The sequence below is a fragment of the Salvelinus namaycush genome, chromosome 18 (assembly GCF_016432855.1).
Source record: "Salvelinus namaycush isolate Seneca chromosome 18, SaNama_1.0, whole genome shotgun sequence".
Lineage (NCBI taxonomy): Eukaryota > Metazoa > Chordata > Actinopteri > Salmoniformes > Salmonidae > Salvelinus > Salvelinus namaycush.
Genome location: NC_052324.1, coordinates 27,680,550 through 27,699,809, shown reverse-complemented (window position 1 = coordinate 27,699,809; position 19,260 = coordinate 27,680,550). Strand labels below are relative to the sequence as shown.

Sequence of the window (19,260 nt, the reverse complement as noted above, 5' to 3'; positions counted from 1 at the left end):
TTGCTATAACATATGATGTGGTTAGCTGATACGTAAAATACCTAACCAGGCGTTGTAAGATCTGGTATGTGTAAGCAACGCCAGGGCAGAGGAATGCACCCGTCCTCTCTGACTGGCACACTACTGTGACACGACACTGGAAGCTGAAATTGTGAATATCCCGCTCCTCATTGGCTCTCCGCTGAGAACAAGGACGGGTCGCTCTCCGCAAGCCCATGGTGCTGAAATCTCGCCTCGCTATGATAACAATGTAACGGCAATGAAACACTTCACTGTGGAACCCAATAAACACCACCAAAATGGAAGATGATTTGTTCCAGTTAAGACAACTCCCGTGAGTATACTCAACAATATATATGTATATAAAAATAGACTTAATTTCTAATTTGATCGTAGCTGGGCTAATTTGCTAAACCGACCCAACAGACACAGCCTTTCTTAGCACACATTTTCGTGATCGTTTGATTCGCAGCTGTTGGTTGACAGAATGATCTCTTGACAATATTATGTGCAACATTGCATTCCTCTGTTGAGATAGCCACAGTGCAATACGCCACTCTACGGGAATACAATGTGGCATTTCGAGGAACTGACGGTGCGTTTTGTTTGAAAGCATCAATGACCGGTAAACAGTAACCATAAACCAACTCCTCATATGCGTGCTACAAGGTCGGCTAGTATTTGTATCTATTTGTCCCTTGTATCTCAAGGTATTTTACTGGTAGTGACAGTGAGCATATTTGTAAAATGGTTCATTCACATCATTGCCTATTGTATATGAAGCTACTACTGTGACAACATCATTAGTCATGTCTTTATTTTGATCATCCATGAGTTGCACCAGTTTGTTAGTATGGATTGGATAACATATAATATGTTACACAACATGTAGCAAATGTCAAATTAAAATCAACAAATTCCCCTAATATTTCTGCTCGGCAATAGCCACGCATTTAGCCTACCAATTACTGTATAGGGGCTGCCTATTACTCATTATTTAGTAGCAACAAATATGACCATGATTTAGAATATCCATACTACAATGTCATCTGTTGTGCATGATAATCTATTATGTTAATTTATGTTTATTGTTAAAAAGATTAACATGCTTTTCACTGAAGGTACAGTGAGTTTAGGTAAAGCCTTTAGTTTAGCTAGTCAAACAGAGATGTCCACACCTGGCTGTCACTATCAATTTCCAACAAAGTTCCTATTGAGACTCTCCTTTTTAATGGGTAATAAAATAAAGGCATAACATTCTCTTTATAATTGTTCATATGATAGAAAAGCAGTGACTTGGCAGTAGGCCTGGTTACTATCTAACTAAGAACTGAAATTGTGTAATAAGTGACTGTGGCTGCAAACCTTGAGTTCTAACGCTTAGAACTGCCTTTCTCCCCAGTTTGAACCCCCAAATAATATTTCCTAACAGGATACATACTGTATATCTTAAAGCTATTATGTTAAAGGACAGGATTTTTGAGGCAATTAGGCCACATTGAAACGTTATTGCAGAAAGTATCAAGCCACCAACACAGGATCTGTCCATTTTCCATTCTCCAAATCTATATATGGGATGAATGTGGGATTGTTCTGTACAGAACTGAAAGAAACTGAAGTACAGGAAACAAGACATGTTGATTTCTAGGCTCCTCACTGGGCCACCAGCTGTATTTATTCTGCCCTTGGCAAATCTGTGTAGTAATTACAGTGATTAAGACATCACTGGTTCTCCTTCTCACCCTTCTCTGTCTCGGAGGTGCATACAGGCCTGAAAGCAATTGATGTCAAAAAGTCCCCTGGCCCTGATGATCTAGGCCCCTGTCTACTACAATTAGCTGCAGACATAATTGCTCCCCCTTTAACATGCATCTTTAACCTCACCCTAGAATGTAATGAAATCCCCAAATTGTGGAAATCAGCATTTGTCCTACCTCTTTTGAAAGGTGATCCAACTCTACTGAATAACTTTAATCCCAAACCTAAATTGTCTGTTCTGGCAAAGGTATTGGAGTCCCTAGTCAACATTTAAGGTTTTTAATGATATTCACTGTGCTCTGGATAAGAAGCTACATTGTATATCTGTAGTCATAGACTTGTCAAAGGCGCTTGACACTGTGGACCATACTGTCTTAGTGTAGAGTTTGATGTGCATTGGGATCACTGGTCATGCTCAGGAGTGGTTTGTGAACTACTGGTCAATTCAAACCCAGTGTGTTAAGGCAGATGGCTGTAAGTCATACACCGTAGAATTGTGCTCGAATGTGCCTCAAGGAAACATTTTTGGTCCCCTGTTGTTTATTATCTATAGCAACAACATTGGGAGACATATTGAAACAGCTGATGTAGATTTTTATGCGGATGACACTGTTCTCTATTCAAGTGGCAGCAGTTTGACTTTGGCTTTTGAAAGATCTCAAACAGCTTTTAACATCATTGAACAGAATCTGTACGATTTGAAGTTTGTTCTTAATTCTTCTAAAACAAAATGCATGATATTTTCCAATACGGAACACTCTGAAACCATGTAATTACTACTTTGGAAGGACATTCTGTAGAGCAAGTCAAAACGTACAAATATCTGGGAGTTTGGGTGGATGAGAAGTTGAGCTTCACCACCCATATAGAGAACTTTGTCAAGAAACATAAGCTGCGTATTGGGTTTTATTACCGGCACAAAGCTTGTTTTTCCTTTGCCCCCAGAAAATGGTGGATTCGTTGTACTTTTCTCTCTGTGTTGGACAATGTTGATACTGTGTATCTGCACTCCTCAAGCTCTACACTGAAGACTCTTGACTCTGTGAATCATGCAGCCCTTTATTTTGAAACCAATCAGAGACGTCTAACTCAACATTGTGATCTCTACAGTGCTGTCAGGTGGACATCACCAGCAACACGCAGGCTCAAACACTGGTACATTCTTATTTATAAGGCCATTTTAGGAAAACTGCCATTTTATCTATCCTCTTTTCTAGCTCGAAATGAAAGCATACTTCGAGCACATGAAATGAAAGCACATACAACACATACAACAGTTCCAAAAATTAGAACTGAGCATGGAAAAAGGTCATTTCATTCCTCAACCCCTAGGTCTTGGAATTCCCTCCAAGCCAACCTGAAACTCCAGAACCTGTTGTCCCTGGAGGAGTTCAAAGGACAAATAGATTAACAGGTTGTTGAGACATGTAGTTGTTTCTAGTTGTCACCCGATGTCACTTGTTTGCGTTGCCTTATGTAAGGAAGCATGTTGTGTTACTTCACATACACCACGCACATTCCTGCACACACACATACACGTTCACTGTCTTTTGCCTCTTGCCGTCATTGTAAATAAGAATTTGTTCTTAATTTACTTGCCTGGTTAAATAAAGGTTAAAAAAAATAAAGGTCTGCCTCAATGTTCCTTTTACAATGTTCCACCCTCTATCAGCAATCTGTTATTTTACAAAATGAGGAGTTTATAAACTCCACGTACAGATAACATACAGGTGTGTTAAGTATTATCTTAATTTGAGAATTAATATTTTTCCTCAAATCCAATCTATTTGCCATCTACACACAATTTTTAGGAGTCACACAAGTTTCTCAGTTGTGAACAGCAGTGCGTAACTTCCCTCCGTTTCCCTGACACATCTCACCCACTGATGGATTTCACCACCCAGTCACAAAGCACAGAGAGCACATAGGAACAGCTTATATCACCTAGGCAACAGCCTCTCATTCTCGCTTCATTCAGCTCTGTTTCCTTACGGTAGACTGGCAACTGATCAAAGTTGATCTTCCTGGCTTTCTCTCTTGCAGCGTGGTCAAGTTCCGTCGCACGGGTGATAGCACACGCTCTGAGGATGACGGCGGGGGCAGAGAGCAGGAGGTCCAGATCGATGGGAGGCAGGCTTACATGGAGTCTGTGGCACTTCAGGATGGTGCACCAGTACCTCGGGAGTTTGCTAATCCAACTGATGGTATGACTGGGTCCCTCCTCAGCCTCCACTCTCACTTTTCCAACCAAACTCATAACAACTCCCATATGCATGGACCACCTTCCACCTCTCTCATTCCACCTATCCCCTCCCTGCCTGGGGACCACTGGGCTTTTATAAGTGGCTTTATCTATTATGAGATTGACTACAGTTATTCATTTTGGACACATTTATTTTAATAACTTGTAATCCATACTTGCAAGTCATCCTCTGTATTTTATGTGATTTCTTACTTGAGTTGTTCTCCACAGACACTTTCATGGTGGAGGATGCTGTGGAGGCCATTGGCTTTGGGAAGTTCCAGTGGAAACTCTCCATCCTCACTGGTCTGTCCTGGGTGAGCAGCCAAGCGTTAGACAGGGCTAGTCTGGTCAGAGAGGAAAACATAACAGTTTCATAACATGTTGTGTATGTTCTGTATTACAAACCTGTGCATGTGGATTTAATGTACTGTATATGAGCAAAATTCACTGTGTCTTCATTGTTTCCTTCCGCACTGGTCCTTATGGCTGTTGTTTTTCAGATGGCTGATGCTATGGAGATGATGATTCTGAGCATCCTAGCTCCACAGCTGCACTGTGAATGGAGGCTGCCAAGTCTGTGGGTGGCGCTACTCACTTCGGTAATGCCTGACACATTCTTACACTGACTACAAGTAATACTAAATGATGACTAGATTGGTGGGCTAACGGTAGTTGTTGAGAAGCTGGTGGTGATTGGATGGACTAGTAATGGTAGTGATGAGTTTAATAGCAGTAGCTGTTGATGTTAATGCAGTCTTACATTGTCACTTGTCACTTTTCATTACAGATAAAGCCTCTACATATAGTGATATCTAGTCCCTCTGTTTCTTTTATCCAGGCGGTGTTCATTGGAATGATGATCAGCTCTTCAATTTGGGGGAACATATCCGACAAGTATGGCAGAAAAACAGTAAGTTCAATGACTGGCTTTATTATGGGGGAGGTTATGACTTTCACAACAGAACAGACACAGCTATATTGATGAATAATTTCACAACAGAACAGACACAGCTATATTGATGAATAATTTCACAACAGAACAGACACAGCTATATTGATTAATAATTTCACAACAGAACAGACACAGCTATATTGATTAATAATTTCACAACAGAACAGACACAGCTATATTGATGAATAATTTCACAACAGTTATTTGTTTTACAGGCTTTCGTGAGACATCAGTTTTATATCAATGTATTGGATCCATGACAGTGTGATGCGTGGTAGAGATAGTTGGGGTATTTTGCTCTCAGTGTCAGAGCTCACAGCTGTGGATGTGGGTGTGTATGTCTGTATGAACACAGGGTCTGAAGATGAGTGTGGCGTGGACCATGTTCTATGGTGTCCTGAGCGCCTTTGCCCCCGTCTATGGCTGGATACTCTTCCTCCGTGCCCTGGTGGGCTTTGGCATCGGAGGAGCACCACAGTCGTACGTGTCCCTTCTCTCTGGCATTATAGCAATAGCTACAGTATACACTTAAGTAGTTCAAAGTACAGGATTGGGTTATGTTATTTACCCAGTTATAAGTAGGCACTGGGTAGATAACTGGGTAGATAACATAACCCTGGCTGCTCCCCATAGGGACATTGATATTTCTCATTGTCACAGTTGTAAACAAATATATATATATATATTTTATTGTTTCATTCACACCTGCACTGCTGGAGCTCAGAGCTTAAGAATTTCACTGTACACTGCAACTAAAACTGTGCATGTGACTAAATAAAACATCTTATTCTAGAAGTGGCATAATAGTGACATGTCCTTCTCCCTTCAGGGTGACACTGTATGCAGAGTTTCTCCCCATGAGGTCCAGAGCCACCTGCATCTTGCTGATAGAGGTATGGCTTACCCTTCACTATCCTATATACTGTATGTAGTTCCACCTTCTGTCTGTAGCTTGTCCAACCCAATTCCTTTCCCCAACCCTTCTAACTCTGCTGTCCTGTGAGGTCCACTTTCAACTCTGTCAAGTCCTTAATTGATTTGAGACATTAGCAGGTCGGTGTGGTGCACATTGATCCACTTGTTTGTGAGTGATCCTCTTGATGCCAGGTTTGTGGCCCCTCAGGAGCAGGATAGGTCTCCACTCTTAGCTGAATCAATGAAGCTGCTTCACTGTGCCAGGGAACTCATCATTCCAACCTTCTCCTGTACCTATTGCTGTGCCCCTGCAGATATTCTGGGCGCTGGGCACTGTGTTTGAGGTGCTGCTGGCCATCGTGGTGATGCCCACTCTGGGCTGGCGCTGGCTGCTCGGCCTCTCTACCATTCCGCTCTTCATCTTTGCTATCCTCTCTTTTGTGAGTATGACAGTAACAGCTACTACCAATTCACTTGAATTCTGTTTTTTTACACTATTGAACGACTGACCCTTTGGTTTTGGAAACAGTGGCTGCCAGAGAGTGCCCGCTATGATGTGTTGACAGGGAACCAGGAGAAAGCGCTGAACACTCTGAAGCGCATCGCCAAGGAGAACGGAGCTCCCATGCCCCTTGGAAAACTCGTGGCTGCAAGACAGGTATAGCCTGCCCTGCCCTGCCCCACCCCGTCCCGCCCCACCATGCCCTGCCCTGCCCTGCCCTGCCCCGCCCCGCCCCGCCCCACTTTTGTATGATCTCTTATACACTATTTTATGCCCAGCTTTTGGAACTTTGGCTTTCCTGGATATAGCCACTATATTGTGATCACTGCATCCAATGGGTACGGATACAGATTTAGAACAAAGTTCTATAGTATGAGAAAAATGTGATTGATACATGTGGATGATCTTGTTCCTGTAGTGTTTGTAAACACCCTGGTAGGTTGATTAATAACCTGAACCAGATTTCAGGCACTGGTTACAGTGAGAAGCTTCCACTTGAGTGGACAGATTGATGACGACCAGTCAATATTCAGGTCCCCAAGAAAGTAGACTTCTCTGTTTACATCACATACACTATCAAGCATTTCACACATATTATTTAGATACTGACTGTTAGCACCTGGTGGCCTATAGCTACACCCCAAAATAAAAGGCTTTAGATGTGCCAAGTGAACCTGCAACCACAACACTTCAATAACACTTGACATAAGATCTTCTCTAAGCATTACAGGGATATGGCTCTGAATATATACAGCAACACTTCCCCCATAAACATTTCTGTCTCTTCTATAGATGTTATATCCCTGTATTGCTACTGCTGTATCAAATTAATTATCTAAGTGAGTCTCAGAAATGGCTAATATATGAATGAATCTGATATTAGCAAGTTATTGATTTCATGAACCTTATTTCTAAGGCTACATATATTAATATGGGCTATTTTCAGCCCTTTCCTGGGTAACTTATCAGAGATAGACATAATATGGAAAAGAACAAACAAGATAAAAATATACACATTTAAGTGTGTAAGTGTCTGTGTGTGCTACGGGGTTGAAGATACGAACCCATAGGCTTGGCTCTCTCATCCCTTCCAGGCTTTTAGAAAGGAGGGTGGACAATGAGCCTGTCATAGCGGATGTAAGCAATGTCCCCACGCGCTCTGGCAGCTTTCATGGCTGGGATAAGTTCTTTCCTCTTCTGGCGCACAGCTTCAGAATAGTCCTTGTTGAGGAAGATATACATTCCTCTCAAGTTCTTGGCTCTTTCCAGAACAGCTACTTTGTCCTTGAACCTCAGGAACTCGACCACTATTGACCTGGGCCTGTCACCTGGGCCGGTGGTGGGTTTTCCAGTCCTTTGGGCGCTCTCCACCTCAATCTTCCTGTGGTCCAACTTCAATTTCTCAGAGATCATTTCCCTCACTTTTTCCTCAGGCTCCGTCCAGGTCTCATGTGGAGATTCTGCAATTCCGTCCATAACCATGTTATTCTGCCTTGATTGTCATTGTTATCATGGATTCACACACAGAACTGATGTCCTCTCTCATCTTGCCATTTTCCTGTTTAAACTTATCGAGCTGACCCTGGGAGAACTGCAAGCTGTTCTTCAGGTCCTGGACCTCTGGTCAGGTTGTCCATTCTTTTATTAGTTGAATCCACCAGTATTTGGACAAAATACTTGAATCTATTTTCTTGTTGTTGTAACAATTGTTTGTAGAACTCTTTTTGTTTCGTTTAAAAGATCCTTCACCAATGATAGAGAGACACCACTGTCCTCAACGGTACTCCCGCCGGCTTTGGTCTTTGTCATGGTCGCTAGCAACGTAGGTTACTTTGTTACTCCTCACAGTTCCAGACAGGGCAGGTCACATGTAATGAAAATAGGGTGTACTAAAATGGTTGTAGTTTGTTTTGTTTCAGTTATTTATCTGTCATGTTGCTTTTCTGTTTTTCAATCAGGAGGACCGTGGGAAGATCCAGGATCTTTTCTCACCGCATTTTCGCTGGACCACAATTCTGCTGTGGTTTATTTGGTAAATAACCCTTTTAACAAAGAAAAACTTTGAATTTCCTAATTTCTAAATACAGGTAATTAAAAGTTAGTAAATCACATCTGATAACTAATCTCAACTTTCCTACATTACTAAAACATAACCAGTACTGCTCTGTTACATACTTTGATTAAATGTCTTCATAAGAGTTGCATCTTTAATTAACCCAGTTTCCTTATGGGAATCCTTATATTGACTGAGCACTGTGTTTTATCTGTCTCAGGTTCTCTAATGCATTTGCCTACTATGGCCTGGTCCTGCTCACCACTGAGCTCTTCCAGGAGGGGGGCGCCTGCGGGGGTGAGTCACTGCTCCTCTCCTCTGACATCATCAGTAACACTCACACAAACACTCTCAAGGATAGCATTAACCAGCTGAGGCCAAACAATCTCATTAATCAGTTAATTCTTAGTGTAATGGGAGAACAACACAGGCCAAGGTCATTTCCGACATACAATTAACATGTCATCTTGACAACTAAAAACAGGATATTTGTGTCATGCTTTAACCAAGAATAGCTCCCGTTGACCTCAGGTCACGTTAGCATATACACTGAGTGTACAAAACATTAGGAACACCCTCCTAATATTGAGTTGCACCCCCGTTGCTCTCAGAACAGCCTCAATTCGTCGAGGCATGGACTCTACAAGGTGCAGAAAGTATGCCACAGGGATGCTGGCCCATATTGACTCCAATGCTTTCAACAGTTCTCAAGTTGTCTGGATGTCCTTTGGGTGGTGGACCGTTCTTGATACACACGGGAAACTGTTGAGTGTGAAAAACCCATCAGCGTTGCAGTTCTTGACACACTCAAACCGGTGCACCTGGCAACTACTACCATACCCCGTTCAAAAGAACTTAAATATTTTGTCTTGCCCATTCACTCTCTGAATGGCACAATCCATGTCTTAATTGTCTCAAGGCTTAACATTCCTTCTTTAACCTGTCTCCTCCCCTTCATCAACACTGATTGAAGTGGATTTAACAAGTGACACCAATAAGGGATCATAGCTTTCACCTGGATTCACCTGGCCAGTCTATGTCATGGCCAGAGCAATTGTATCTCATGTTTTGTACACTCAGTGCAAGTCTCAAGGCCATTTCAGGAGTTGTGATTCTGGATGTCTGTAGTGATAACTGGTGCATCACGTGTTTCTTGTGTTATGTCTCCCTCTAGAGTCAAAAGGTAGTAAGAGGGAGCCCAGGTGTAGCCTGGAGTGTAAATACCTCAGCTCAGACGACTACAAGGATCTGCTGTGGACCACCCTGTCTGAATTCCCAGGTATACTTCTTCAACCTCAACTCAGTCAGTATATTGCTAAACACAATAATTGCTGTATGGGGAGCAGTGTACTGTGAAGTAAAGTAGGTTGTAAATTGTTCTGATCTATACAAATATCTGAATAGATTGGTTGATGTATTAATGTTGGGCAGGCCTACTGGTGACTCTGTGGGCCATCGATCGTCTGGGAAGGAGGAAGACCATGGCACTGTGCTTCTTTGTCTTCTCTCTCTGCCTTGTTCCACTCTACGCTTGTGTAGGGAGGTAAGACCATCCATTACAGAGTTATTACCACTAGTATTAGTAATGTACTACTCTCACATTTAACATGACAAACATCACACTGTGGTGGATCCACAATTGACAACACAGTAACTGTGTTGCGTTTAACGGTGTTGTTGTTATTACCAGTGTTGTTGTTAAGTGTTGTTGTTGTTGTTATTAACAGTGTTGCTGTTAAGGGTGCTGTTATTGTTATAAACAGTGTTGTTGTTAACGGCGTTGTTGTTATTACCCGTGTTGTTGTTAACAGTGTTGTTGTTATTAACAGTGTTGTTGTCTCTGCTCCAGGACCTGGTTGACAGTATTGATATTCATCGCCAGGGCCTTCATTGCAGGAGGTTTCCAGGCTGCTTATGTCTACACCCCGGAGGTGAGGTGATCGGCCATGGAACCCCATGGCTACATTATTGACTCTATAGAACGTCAGCTCGTACTCTAAAAACAAAGCTGAAGTGACTTGGCCTTGATTACAGGTAGACGGAGGTGGACAAACACGACTTTGATTTATAACCAGATCAAACACTGTAGCTCTACCTCTTCCTCTGTTATTGTATAACTATGTCTTGAGGTTATTTATGGCTTCAAGATTATACTACATTTCAGACGTCAGCTTTCTGTTCAGTTGTATTTCTTTGATAGATTTGTAACTAAACGAAGGACTAGTTCTTTGCTTCATACTCTTCTTCCCCATTGGTTTCTAATAAGCGTCAATATGGTACAAACTAAACCATACTGTAAATGCAAATAAGGCGTAAAATGGACATTCCCCTTTGCGTAAACCCCTTGAAGTGTCTGTCCTGAATGTTTATGAGTGATGTATTCCTATGGTGTTCTCCTGACTCCATAGGTATATCCAACAGCAACCAGAGCGTTAGGTCTGGGCACTAGTAGTGGAATGGCCAGAGTGGGAGCCCTCATCACACCCTTTGTTGCACAGGTAAAAAAAATGTTTTAAAGGTTACCACAACCAATATAAGGTATATTTGCTTTGTACTTAATGTGTACAGAAAGACAGTGAAGGCTTCACAGAGAGACAGTAATACTGCATTCCTCCTCTCTTTCCTGCAGGTGATGTTGGAGTCTTCTGTGTACCTGACTCTGTCAGTGTATAGCATCTGTTGCATGCTGGCTGCCATCGCCTCATGTGCTCTGCCTATTGAGACCACTGGCCGGGGCCTCCAGGAGTCCAGCCACCGCGAGTGGGGCCAGGAGATGATGGGCCGGGCCCATGGCAACAGCTCTGGGGGCATCCCACACTCCGACTCTGTGTCCCAGGAGGACTGAACACAGGCAAGAAGGTGGTGGAGGATGGAGGCTGGAGTGGAAAAGAGGGGCAATGAAGGAGAAGGAAGCTAGGCAAGAAGCCCTTGTCCATTCTCAACTCAAATGTGTCATTACTGGTTTGTATATAGGCACCACAGTGGCTTGAGAGAGAGCCTGCCAGCAAAATGTTATTCAAAAACATTTCTCTCCGATTTTAATCTTCGACCACTACCATGATTTTTGCTAATGTACGATAACCTCACTCTGAGTGAGACAGAGCTCAATGGAGTATTCAAAGTTGCACTGGATGGTGGCAGGGAGAAAAAACATTCAGGGTGGGATTGACATTCTTCCAGCTCAGTATTTGAATTTTACAGTCATATTGTGAGAGAAGAACAGCGAGAGCGATGGTAGAAGAGTGTGATAGAGGACGTTGATTTGCTGCATTGTTTCTATTAACCCGTTTCCTCTAAGAGATCATACTCAGGTCCTACTACTTGTTTTTGGATGAGGGACAAATTGAGGACTTTTGACTAATGAAAGGGCAGCTGCTTTGAAACATCCCAAAAAGTCCATTATCTTGTGCAAAGCTATAATGAAAACAATGACATGTAACGAATTGCTATCTAATGTTACCGTAATTACACACTCAACATAATCAAATCTGTACATCTTGGGTTGTCTGCACGTCCCCATCACCACGGTAACCCTCAGCCACTGTAATCACCCTGCTGTCAACTGACATGAGGCACTTCGAGGAGGTGTGGGGTCACAAATCTCGGTTACACTTCAGTTTAGAAACGTATAAGTGAGGCAATCATAATGACGACGTAAAGTCTCTCTGTGCAGCTGGTATAAGCATTTATTAGCACTCATATTGTAGTCTGACTTGAACGGAGTCGTGCTGTTGTCGCACAGTGAACATAGTTTATGTAAATTAGGGAAATTGCAGATGTGTACTGATTAAAGTTCATGCCAGGTGTTACAATGCTTATATGTGCATGTTGAAGGCTTTATTTGCCATGAAACTGAAGTGCTACTGAAATCTTTGAACCGTACTATACTTTCACCTCTTATTCACCCAAAGTTGTCAGTCTGGTACAGTACTATTTACTCCACATGGGTGAAATTATTCAAAGCAAACATAATCACATGGTTTTTCAGGGTACACCTCAATGGCTGGCTGTGAATGCTAAACATCATGTTAACCTGAATTCACATATTAAACACAGAACACTCAACAATACTGATAATACAAACACACACACAAACCTTCATACAACAATTTTTCGGAGTGGCACAGCTTTTGCTTACTGGATAAAAGTAATCTCTGTATATACTATAACAATAGCTGGTTTGGTTGTTGTTTGTTGGTGAGGTGGTGCGGGGATGGTCTTTGTCCCCTTGTAAAAGTAACACATGAAACAAGTTGTTGTTGAAAATGGTAATGGTTCCTACATGCCTGCCATTGCAATTTAGTACCACATTAAAAATGTCTGTGCAGATTCTTCTCACTACACTGGATGTAAATGTGTATGATACAACAATAAATTATGTTTCAAAAAAGCAGAATGTTGGATTGTGGAAGTATTTATTTCTTCATTCATTTTCAAACTTCATATGTTTTTAGAACTCACGATAGAACATTATTAATAAGATATCTTGACATTTTAGTTTGATATTGCACTTCTATTTTTATGTCACATTTGTAAGATTTGCTTATCACATTTTTGGAAAACATTTTATTGGTTCAATATGTTATATATTAGCATCTCTTTAACTACAATATAAAATCTTAACTTTTCAAAATAGATTTAAATCGATTAGCTAATAGTTATGACTACACAACAAAGGAAATTGACATTCAATAAAAGCAATCCTGATGGCTGGCATGAAACCATTTTAAGGCTGGCTGGTAGTCTTTGTGTTCCAAGTTAGCTGGTTTTGGGTTAATCAGGTACTCCACCACCTAAACTCTGATTTAGAGTTGTTCTCTTGCAAATATGAATGAACCCTCACTGTTGTCTGAAGGCCTCAGGAGTTTCCTATGCGGGTTCCTTCGCAAACCGTTCTGATGTTAAAATGGTCCCATACAGACATGTGAGAGATACTGATGCCACTGCTGTTTAGGTAATAAACCACTAGTTTACAAACGAGACCTGGGCTCCCAGCCCTTCAGCTCCAATATCTCCCCCAAGAGCCGAGCTGCCTCCTGGGCACAGCCTCGGTGGATGGTCAATCCGAACCCTCCATGGCCATAGTTGTGGATCACCTGAAAACAGCACATTAATATCAGTGTTATGTCTATGTACTTCTAATCTGGAGCCTAAAGGGTGACTAACACTAATAGCCAAACAATACATCTTGGTTACTGAAGAAGTAGTAACCAGTCTGTTCTTGGTGACTCACCTCAAATGTGATTGGTCCAGACTGCATGGTTTCCCTCTCCAGTCGGACTTTACTACGAACAGGCCTGAGCCCTGACCAGTCCTCCACTATCCGGGCATGCTGAGGAGTCAGAGGGGAGGTGAGCCATATGAATAAACAGACAGGGTAGAGCTAGCTAATGTAGTTATTCTGTATCTGTACTTGTATTCTGTCTACTGGATGAGAAGCATTGATTTGGTATGATGGCTGAGCCATTTAAACATAGGTGCTGTGATAACCCCTCTATTCAATGTCTGTCAGACCAGGGATCTTTTCAAAGGTCTGTGACCTCTGACCTTGAGGCTGGGCTCCAGCTGGCAGGCCCCCTCCCATATCGCCTTGTGGTCCTCAGAGTTGTTCTGCTCACTCCAGTTCCCCAGCTGGAAACACCCACCAACAACCACTGAACGACTCCTACAGAGACAAGGCAGAAGTTATTGGTCTTCAATTCACTGTACTCCAAAATAAAAGGAGCTGAATACTTAGACAAACGTATACTTTGATGCTGTAATTATATGCAACAACTTGAAAAATGTGTAATAACTGCTTTATTGACACCTGCAGTAGGTGGAATTTCTGATATTATATCCACTTTACCCTGGTATAATGTACGGTGAATTGTAGGTTCCAGCAGTGAAATTGTGGGTGAGGATCCAATGCTTAAGCCATGGAGCATCCACCTGAAACACAGACAGATTAAGTGCAACATAATCAGCCATGTCCCCATTGTAATTACCAAATTCACCTTTCAACCTTTGCACTCTGACCTTCAGTATCTGCCCACGGCCTGGTGTGAGGTCAGGGTCAGGCTGGAGGTCCCCTGACCTCACTCCTGTGCAGTTGATGATGACGTCTGCCCCACTCTCCGCAAGCTGAACTCAACAGACAAGAAGGAAGGAAGAAAAGTTGGGAGGTTGAATTAAAATAAATAAAACACTGCTGATATTCATGAACAGGGGTTTATGAAAGCCAAAGCTCTCCCTCTCTCTGAGGTGGTCTGTAGGATATTAATGACTGGATATTGGATATGAATGCTTTCAGGATATTTCTCAAAATTAAACACTGAGTAAAACTAATATGGTTGAGCTGCACTCTGAGCATGAATGCACTGCACTGTGTAAGACACTCCCGTTGGGTAAGGAAAACACATGCCTAGATTAGATGGAAATTAAATAAGCATAGTAAAATTACTGTCATCAGGACAAAAGAGGCCAAGGACAGAGTGAGGGCCTCAGAAAATACAGCACCTTCTATCTTCATACTCCTTGTGAGGTGGGAGTCTTAGAACATTCCAAACTCGCACTGTTCATTATATTCATTTAGAACTCTCACCACTTTGAAGGACTCTATCCTCCTCTGGTAAAATTTCACACCTCGCTTCTGTAACCTAGAAACATCACATAAAGGTATATAGAAAATGAAGTAATATAGGGAACCCAAATTGCACATATTTATATGATGTTAGGTTGGGTGCTAAAACATAATATTGACCTTGAGAGATGATGAAACCACCATAAGATATAAATAACACATTATCTTTTGCTTCCCCTTCCCACTAGATTAACCCAGTTTATCCCACAGCTGTGCCAATATAAAGAAATTCTCAAACAATTCGTGTTTGACCATTTGTAAAAATGTAACTGCTTTCAAATTGTATATTTTGTAATGAACTAAACTAGTCATAGATTGATGTAAAATATAGATGGTTAACGCTTGATCATATGGCCCTGTGTGTAAACTATCAACACTTTTTTGGATATCACGGATAAGATAAGTAAATCACTCACCAGTCCATCAGCCAAGGCAAGTAACTTTTTCCCTCCACCATGAGAGCAGTGTTGAACCACCCATAGCTAAAAGACCCCCGAAATAAACAAGGGGAGAATGACAATGAGGGTCAAAAACAATGACAACTGATAGGTGCACATTCTGCATGACCAGACTCATTCTAAAGTCATCAGCTGTATAGGGTTGCATGACTCCTGTCAACATGTGACAACAGCCAACGGGACTAATGCAACAAAAACATAGCAAATATGTCCAAACAAAGTACCAGTATGCAGGAAACAGCTCCAGCTCTCGTTTGGTAAGCTGTCTGAAGCCCAACACACTATCTTTAAAAGAGGGATCCTGCAATAAAAGAGAGTGAATATAGTTATTAGTCCATGCCTGTGCTGGTTTGCGGTTGTAATGCAGAGGCTTCATTAATCAGTGTGGTCTCAGTGGCCATGTCTTCTAATTATGTCATGGACCTGTCTTTGTAATGCTGAAGAGTAGACTATTGAGATGGGCTTAGTGTATTCAGACTATTCAGAAAATACAAACATTGTAAACTGAGCGAAGCCACTGCTACGATAGACCATTGCTACACTGTAATAACACAGATGGTGGAACAGGAACTTGGGCTCAAGTTCATCTACTTCAGCAAAAGGCTTATACAGAAGTAGATGGACTTTATAACAACTGGGCTTCCGAGTGGCGCAGCGGTCTAAGACACTGCATCTCAGTGCAAGAGGCTTCACTACAGTCCCTGGTTTGAATCCAGGCTGCATCACATCCGGGTGTGATTGGGAGTCCAATAGGGCGGTGCACAATTGGCCCAGTGTCGTCCGTGTTTGGCCGTCATTGTAAATAAGAATTTGTTCTTAACTGACTTGCCTAGTTAAATAAAAATCTTGAAATGTTTAACTGCTAGGCCCTGCCTCCATGTGAGTGATGAAGTATGGGTCAGTTAACTGTTATCTGAGGGTGAATCTATGGCATGATGTTTAGCTGTAGATACACTAATACTCACTGGTGCAGGCTCACTGCAAAGGTTGTAGCCAGACTGGAGGAAAATCCCCATTTTGATAGAGTCCGGGGAGCTCAGGAAGCTCAGCAGGTAGTCAAACGTCTCCTTACACCATTTACTGCAAAATAACACATACAAAATGATACAGTGTAAGCATTCACTTATAAAACATTCTACTGATTCACTGACTACAGGCGTGCCCAAAATGTACTCATCACAGGAGGTTGGTGGCACCTTAACTGGGGAAAATAGGCTTGTGGTAATGACTGGAGCGGTATCAGTGGAATGGTATCAAATATATCAAACACATGGTTTCCAGGTGTTTGACGCCATTCCATTTGCTCCATTCCGGCCATTATTATGAGCCGCCCTCAGCAGCCTCCACTGGTATTCATAGAGCCAAGCAGATGCCCTCTCACGTCTCCTGGACATTGCCCTTGTCGTAGAGGTATGGCTGCCAGAATCCTGCAGCCCCATCGCTGGTGGTCAGTGGGGTGAAGCGGTCCGCATACACCTCAATGGTCAGTGGACTGACTATGGAGTGGTACTGCTCATAGATGCTTTGAGCAGTGGACAGGCCACTGACCCCAGCTCCGATCACTGCCACACGCATGTCTGGAAATAACAAACACAACAGTTTACTGTTGTTGCTGCTTTTGTTGTTATTATTACTTATTTTTGTTTCTGATTTGCATCCATTCTTTGTGACCTTGGTTCTGCTCAGAATCTGCTACCATTCCATATATGTCACGTTCTGACCCTAGTTATTGTGTTAATCCTTTGTTTTGTTGGTCAGGACGTGAGCTGGGTGGGCATTCTATGTGGTGTGTTTCTATGTTGGGTTTAATGTGCCTGATATGGTTCTCAATTAGAGGCAGGTGTTTGACGTTCCTCTGATTGAGAACCATATTTAAGGTAGGCTGTTCTCACTGTTTGTTTGTGGGTGATTGTCGCTGTGTCTGTGTTTATTGCACCACACGGTACTGTCTCGTCTCGTTCGTTCGTTCGTTCGTTCGTTCGTTCGTTCGTTCTTTCCTGTTCATGCGTGCTTCGTTATATGTAGTTTGCATGTTCAGGTCAGTCTACGTTGTTTGTTTGTTATTTTGTAAATATTCAAGTGTATCTCGTGTCAGTGTTCGTGCCACACGGGACTGTTTTCGGTTTTGTCACGTTTTGTTGTTTTTTGTATGTTAAGTGTTCAGTTCGATTCATTAAAATATCATGGACACGAATCACTCTGCTTATTGGTCCGACCCGTCTCGCCTCTCCTCGTCCGAGGAGGAGGAAGAATATTACGACGATCGTTACAATATAACTTTGAACAAACATTTACATGTCCTTGAGTGTACCTGACCCTCTGACCCATCTAACTGTATGAAGTAACCTGAAATTGTGAAAAACTGTGAAAAAAACGGAATATAAATATCTATCAAAACAACAACAAAAAACCATTATGCAAAACATTACACATATTCAGATCAGGGGGTTATGAGGGTTTGTGTAGTTGCATTACATTGACTGAACAACTATTTTATTTATTTATTCCACAAATAGACTATAAACAGTGAAAATGAATCAATCTTCACCATTACAGGCTATGGCTGCCAGAGTTGAACATAATAGTTGCAAAGCAATCAAATTCATCTGCTTTATTGCTGCAGCCTTGGGGCGGCAGGTAGTGGTTAGAGCGTTTTGCCAGTAACCGAAATGTTGCCGGCTCGAATCCCCGAGCTGACAAGGTAAAAATCTGTCGTTCTGCCGCTGAACAAGGCAGTTAACCCACTGTTCCCCGGTAGGCCGTCATTGTAAATAAGAATTTGTTCTTAATTTACTTACCTAGCTTAAAAAAATGTAAAGCCTGCACGTGTCCACACTTTGACAAATCCTTCTGAAACTGAAAAAGTAGCAATATAGCCTGTAGAGATTGGTATTAATAAGTAGGCTTCTTGAAGGTTAAAAACAGTGTGAAGTATCTGTTTTGCTCGATATTTGATGGCTTTGCTGCAACTTGGAAAAGGAAACACTCGAAATGGCGATTGGTTGGATGCAGAATGTAAGAAAAGAAGGTGAACAAATAATTCAAGAAATGTTAAAGTAAACTAGAAATCATTATAAAATGGAGACAGCGGGAAAACTGGATTTACCTTCTAAGTTGCCTTGTCCTCTAGCTGACAATCCGCCTCCAAATATAGCGTCACATGGTCGGTCCAAGGTACAGAAGTCGTCTCGGGTCTACATGGCAGATAAAGGCTTGAATATGAAAATACAAATATCCCACTCTATTAGCCTTGACCGGCAATGAATAATGTACTGTAGAAAAATATTTTGTTAAAACTAATAGAATGGAAAAAATGACATCTACTTCCACTACGTTACATTTAAAACTTTCACCGTACTTGAACCCATAAGGCCTGTAGGGGAGAGAGGCGAATGTTGAGCCATTTTTTACGCTTCTTTCTTTTCCCCAACGCAGTTAAGCCAAAACCACGCCCCGTTATTCAGAGACAACGCTTTACAACGCTTTCAGCGCTCTCCAAGTCCGAAAGTGAATATCACGCAGCGCGAAATTTCAGTCACTAATTAATAACGTTTGCCCTTGTATTTCAAGATTGAAAAATATAATAACATAATGTCGTTGACACAGCTAGCCATTAACGTCCCTTAACGCTCAAAGACAGATTCAATGGCTGTAGCATAGCGTATTCGACTGAATGATTAGCTAATAAATATTTGAGAAATTATGAATAATAATAATATGCTTTTACCTGATAATACACTACTAATGATAATATA

The 19,260-nt window shown here is 41.9% G+C and overlaps 2 protein-coding genes across 7 annotated transcripts; one reads left to right on the top strand and one right to left on the bottom strand.

Annotated features, from left to right (window-relative positions):
- Nucleotides 1–299: 299 nt before the first annotated feature.
- LOC120063285 (synaptic vesicle 2-related protein-like) lies at nt 300–12,805 on the top strand. Its single transcript, XM_039013567.1, has 16 exons — nt 300–334; nt 3,802–3,962; nt 4,232–4,317; nt 4,504–4,602; nt 4,842–4,913; nt 5,311–5,435; nt 5,785–5,848; nt 6,185–6,310; nt 6,400–6,528; nt 8,331–8,404; nt 8,646–8,722; nt 9,600–9,704; nt 9,857–9,968; nt 10,275–10,356; nt 10,834–10,923; nt 11,055–12,805. Exons 1-16 carry the CDS (start codon nt 300–302, stop codon nt 11,268–11,270), a joined length of 1,653 nt encoding a protein of 550 aa, XP_038869495.1. The 3' UTR covers nt 11,271–12,805.
- Nucleotides 12,806–12,823: 18 nt separating this feature from the next.
- On the bottom strand, nt 12,824–18,921 carry LOC120063286 (D-amino-acid oxidase-like). Of its 6 annotated transcripts, XM_039013570.1 has the most exons (13): nt 18,864–18,920; nt 18,612–18,699; nt 18,304–18,382; nt 16,887–17,082; nt 16,471–16,585; nt 15,730–15,806; nt 15,464–15,529; nt 15,009–15,063; nt 14,444–14,548; nt 14,274–14,356; nt 13,973–14,090; nt 13,659–13,757; nt 12,824–13,521 (listed from the first exon to the last, which is right to left on the bottom strand). In XM_039013570.1, exons 4-13 carry the CDS (start codon nt 17,078–17,080, stop codon nt 13,396–13,398), a joined length of 1,038 nt encoding a protein of 345 aa, XP_038869498.1. In that variant the 5' UTR covers nt 17,081–17,082; nt 18,304–18,382; nt 18,612–18,699; nt 18,864–18,920; the 3' UTR covers nt 12,824–13,395. The 6 variants fall into 6 exon arrangements, with proteins under 6 accessions (XP_038869498.1, XP_038869501.1, XP_038869496.1 ...); XM_039013573.1 differs by lacking the exon at nt 18,304–18,382 and having other exon boundaries at nt 18,864–18,921; XM_039013568.1 differs by lacking the exons at nt 18,304–18,382; nt 18,864–18,920 and adding an exon at nt 18,844–18,862.
- Between the last annotated feature and the right edge of the window lie 339 nt (nt 18,922–19,260).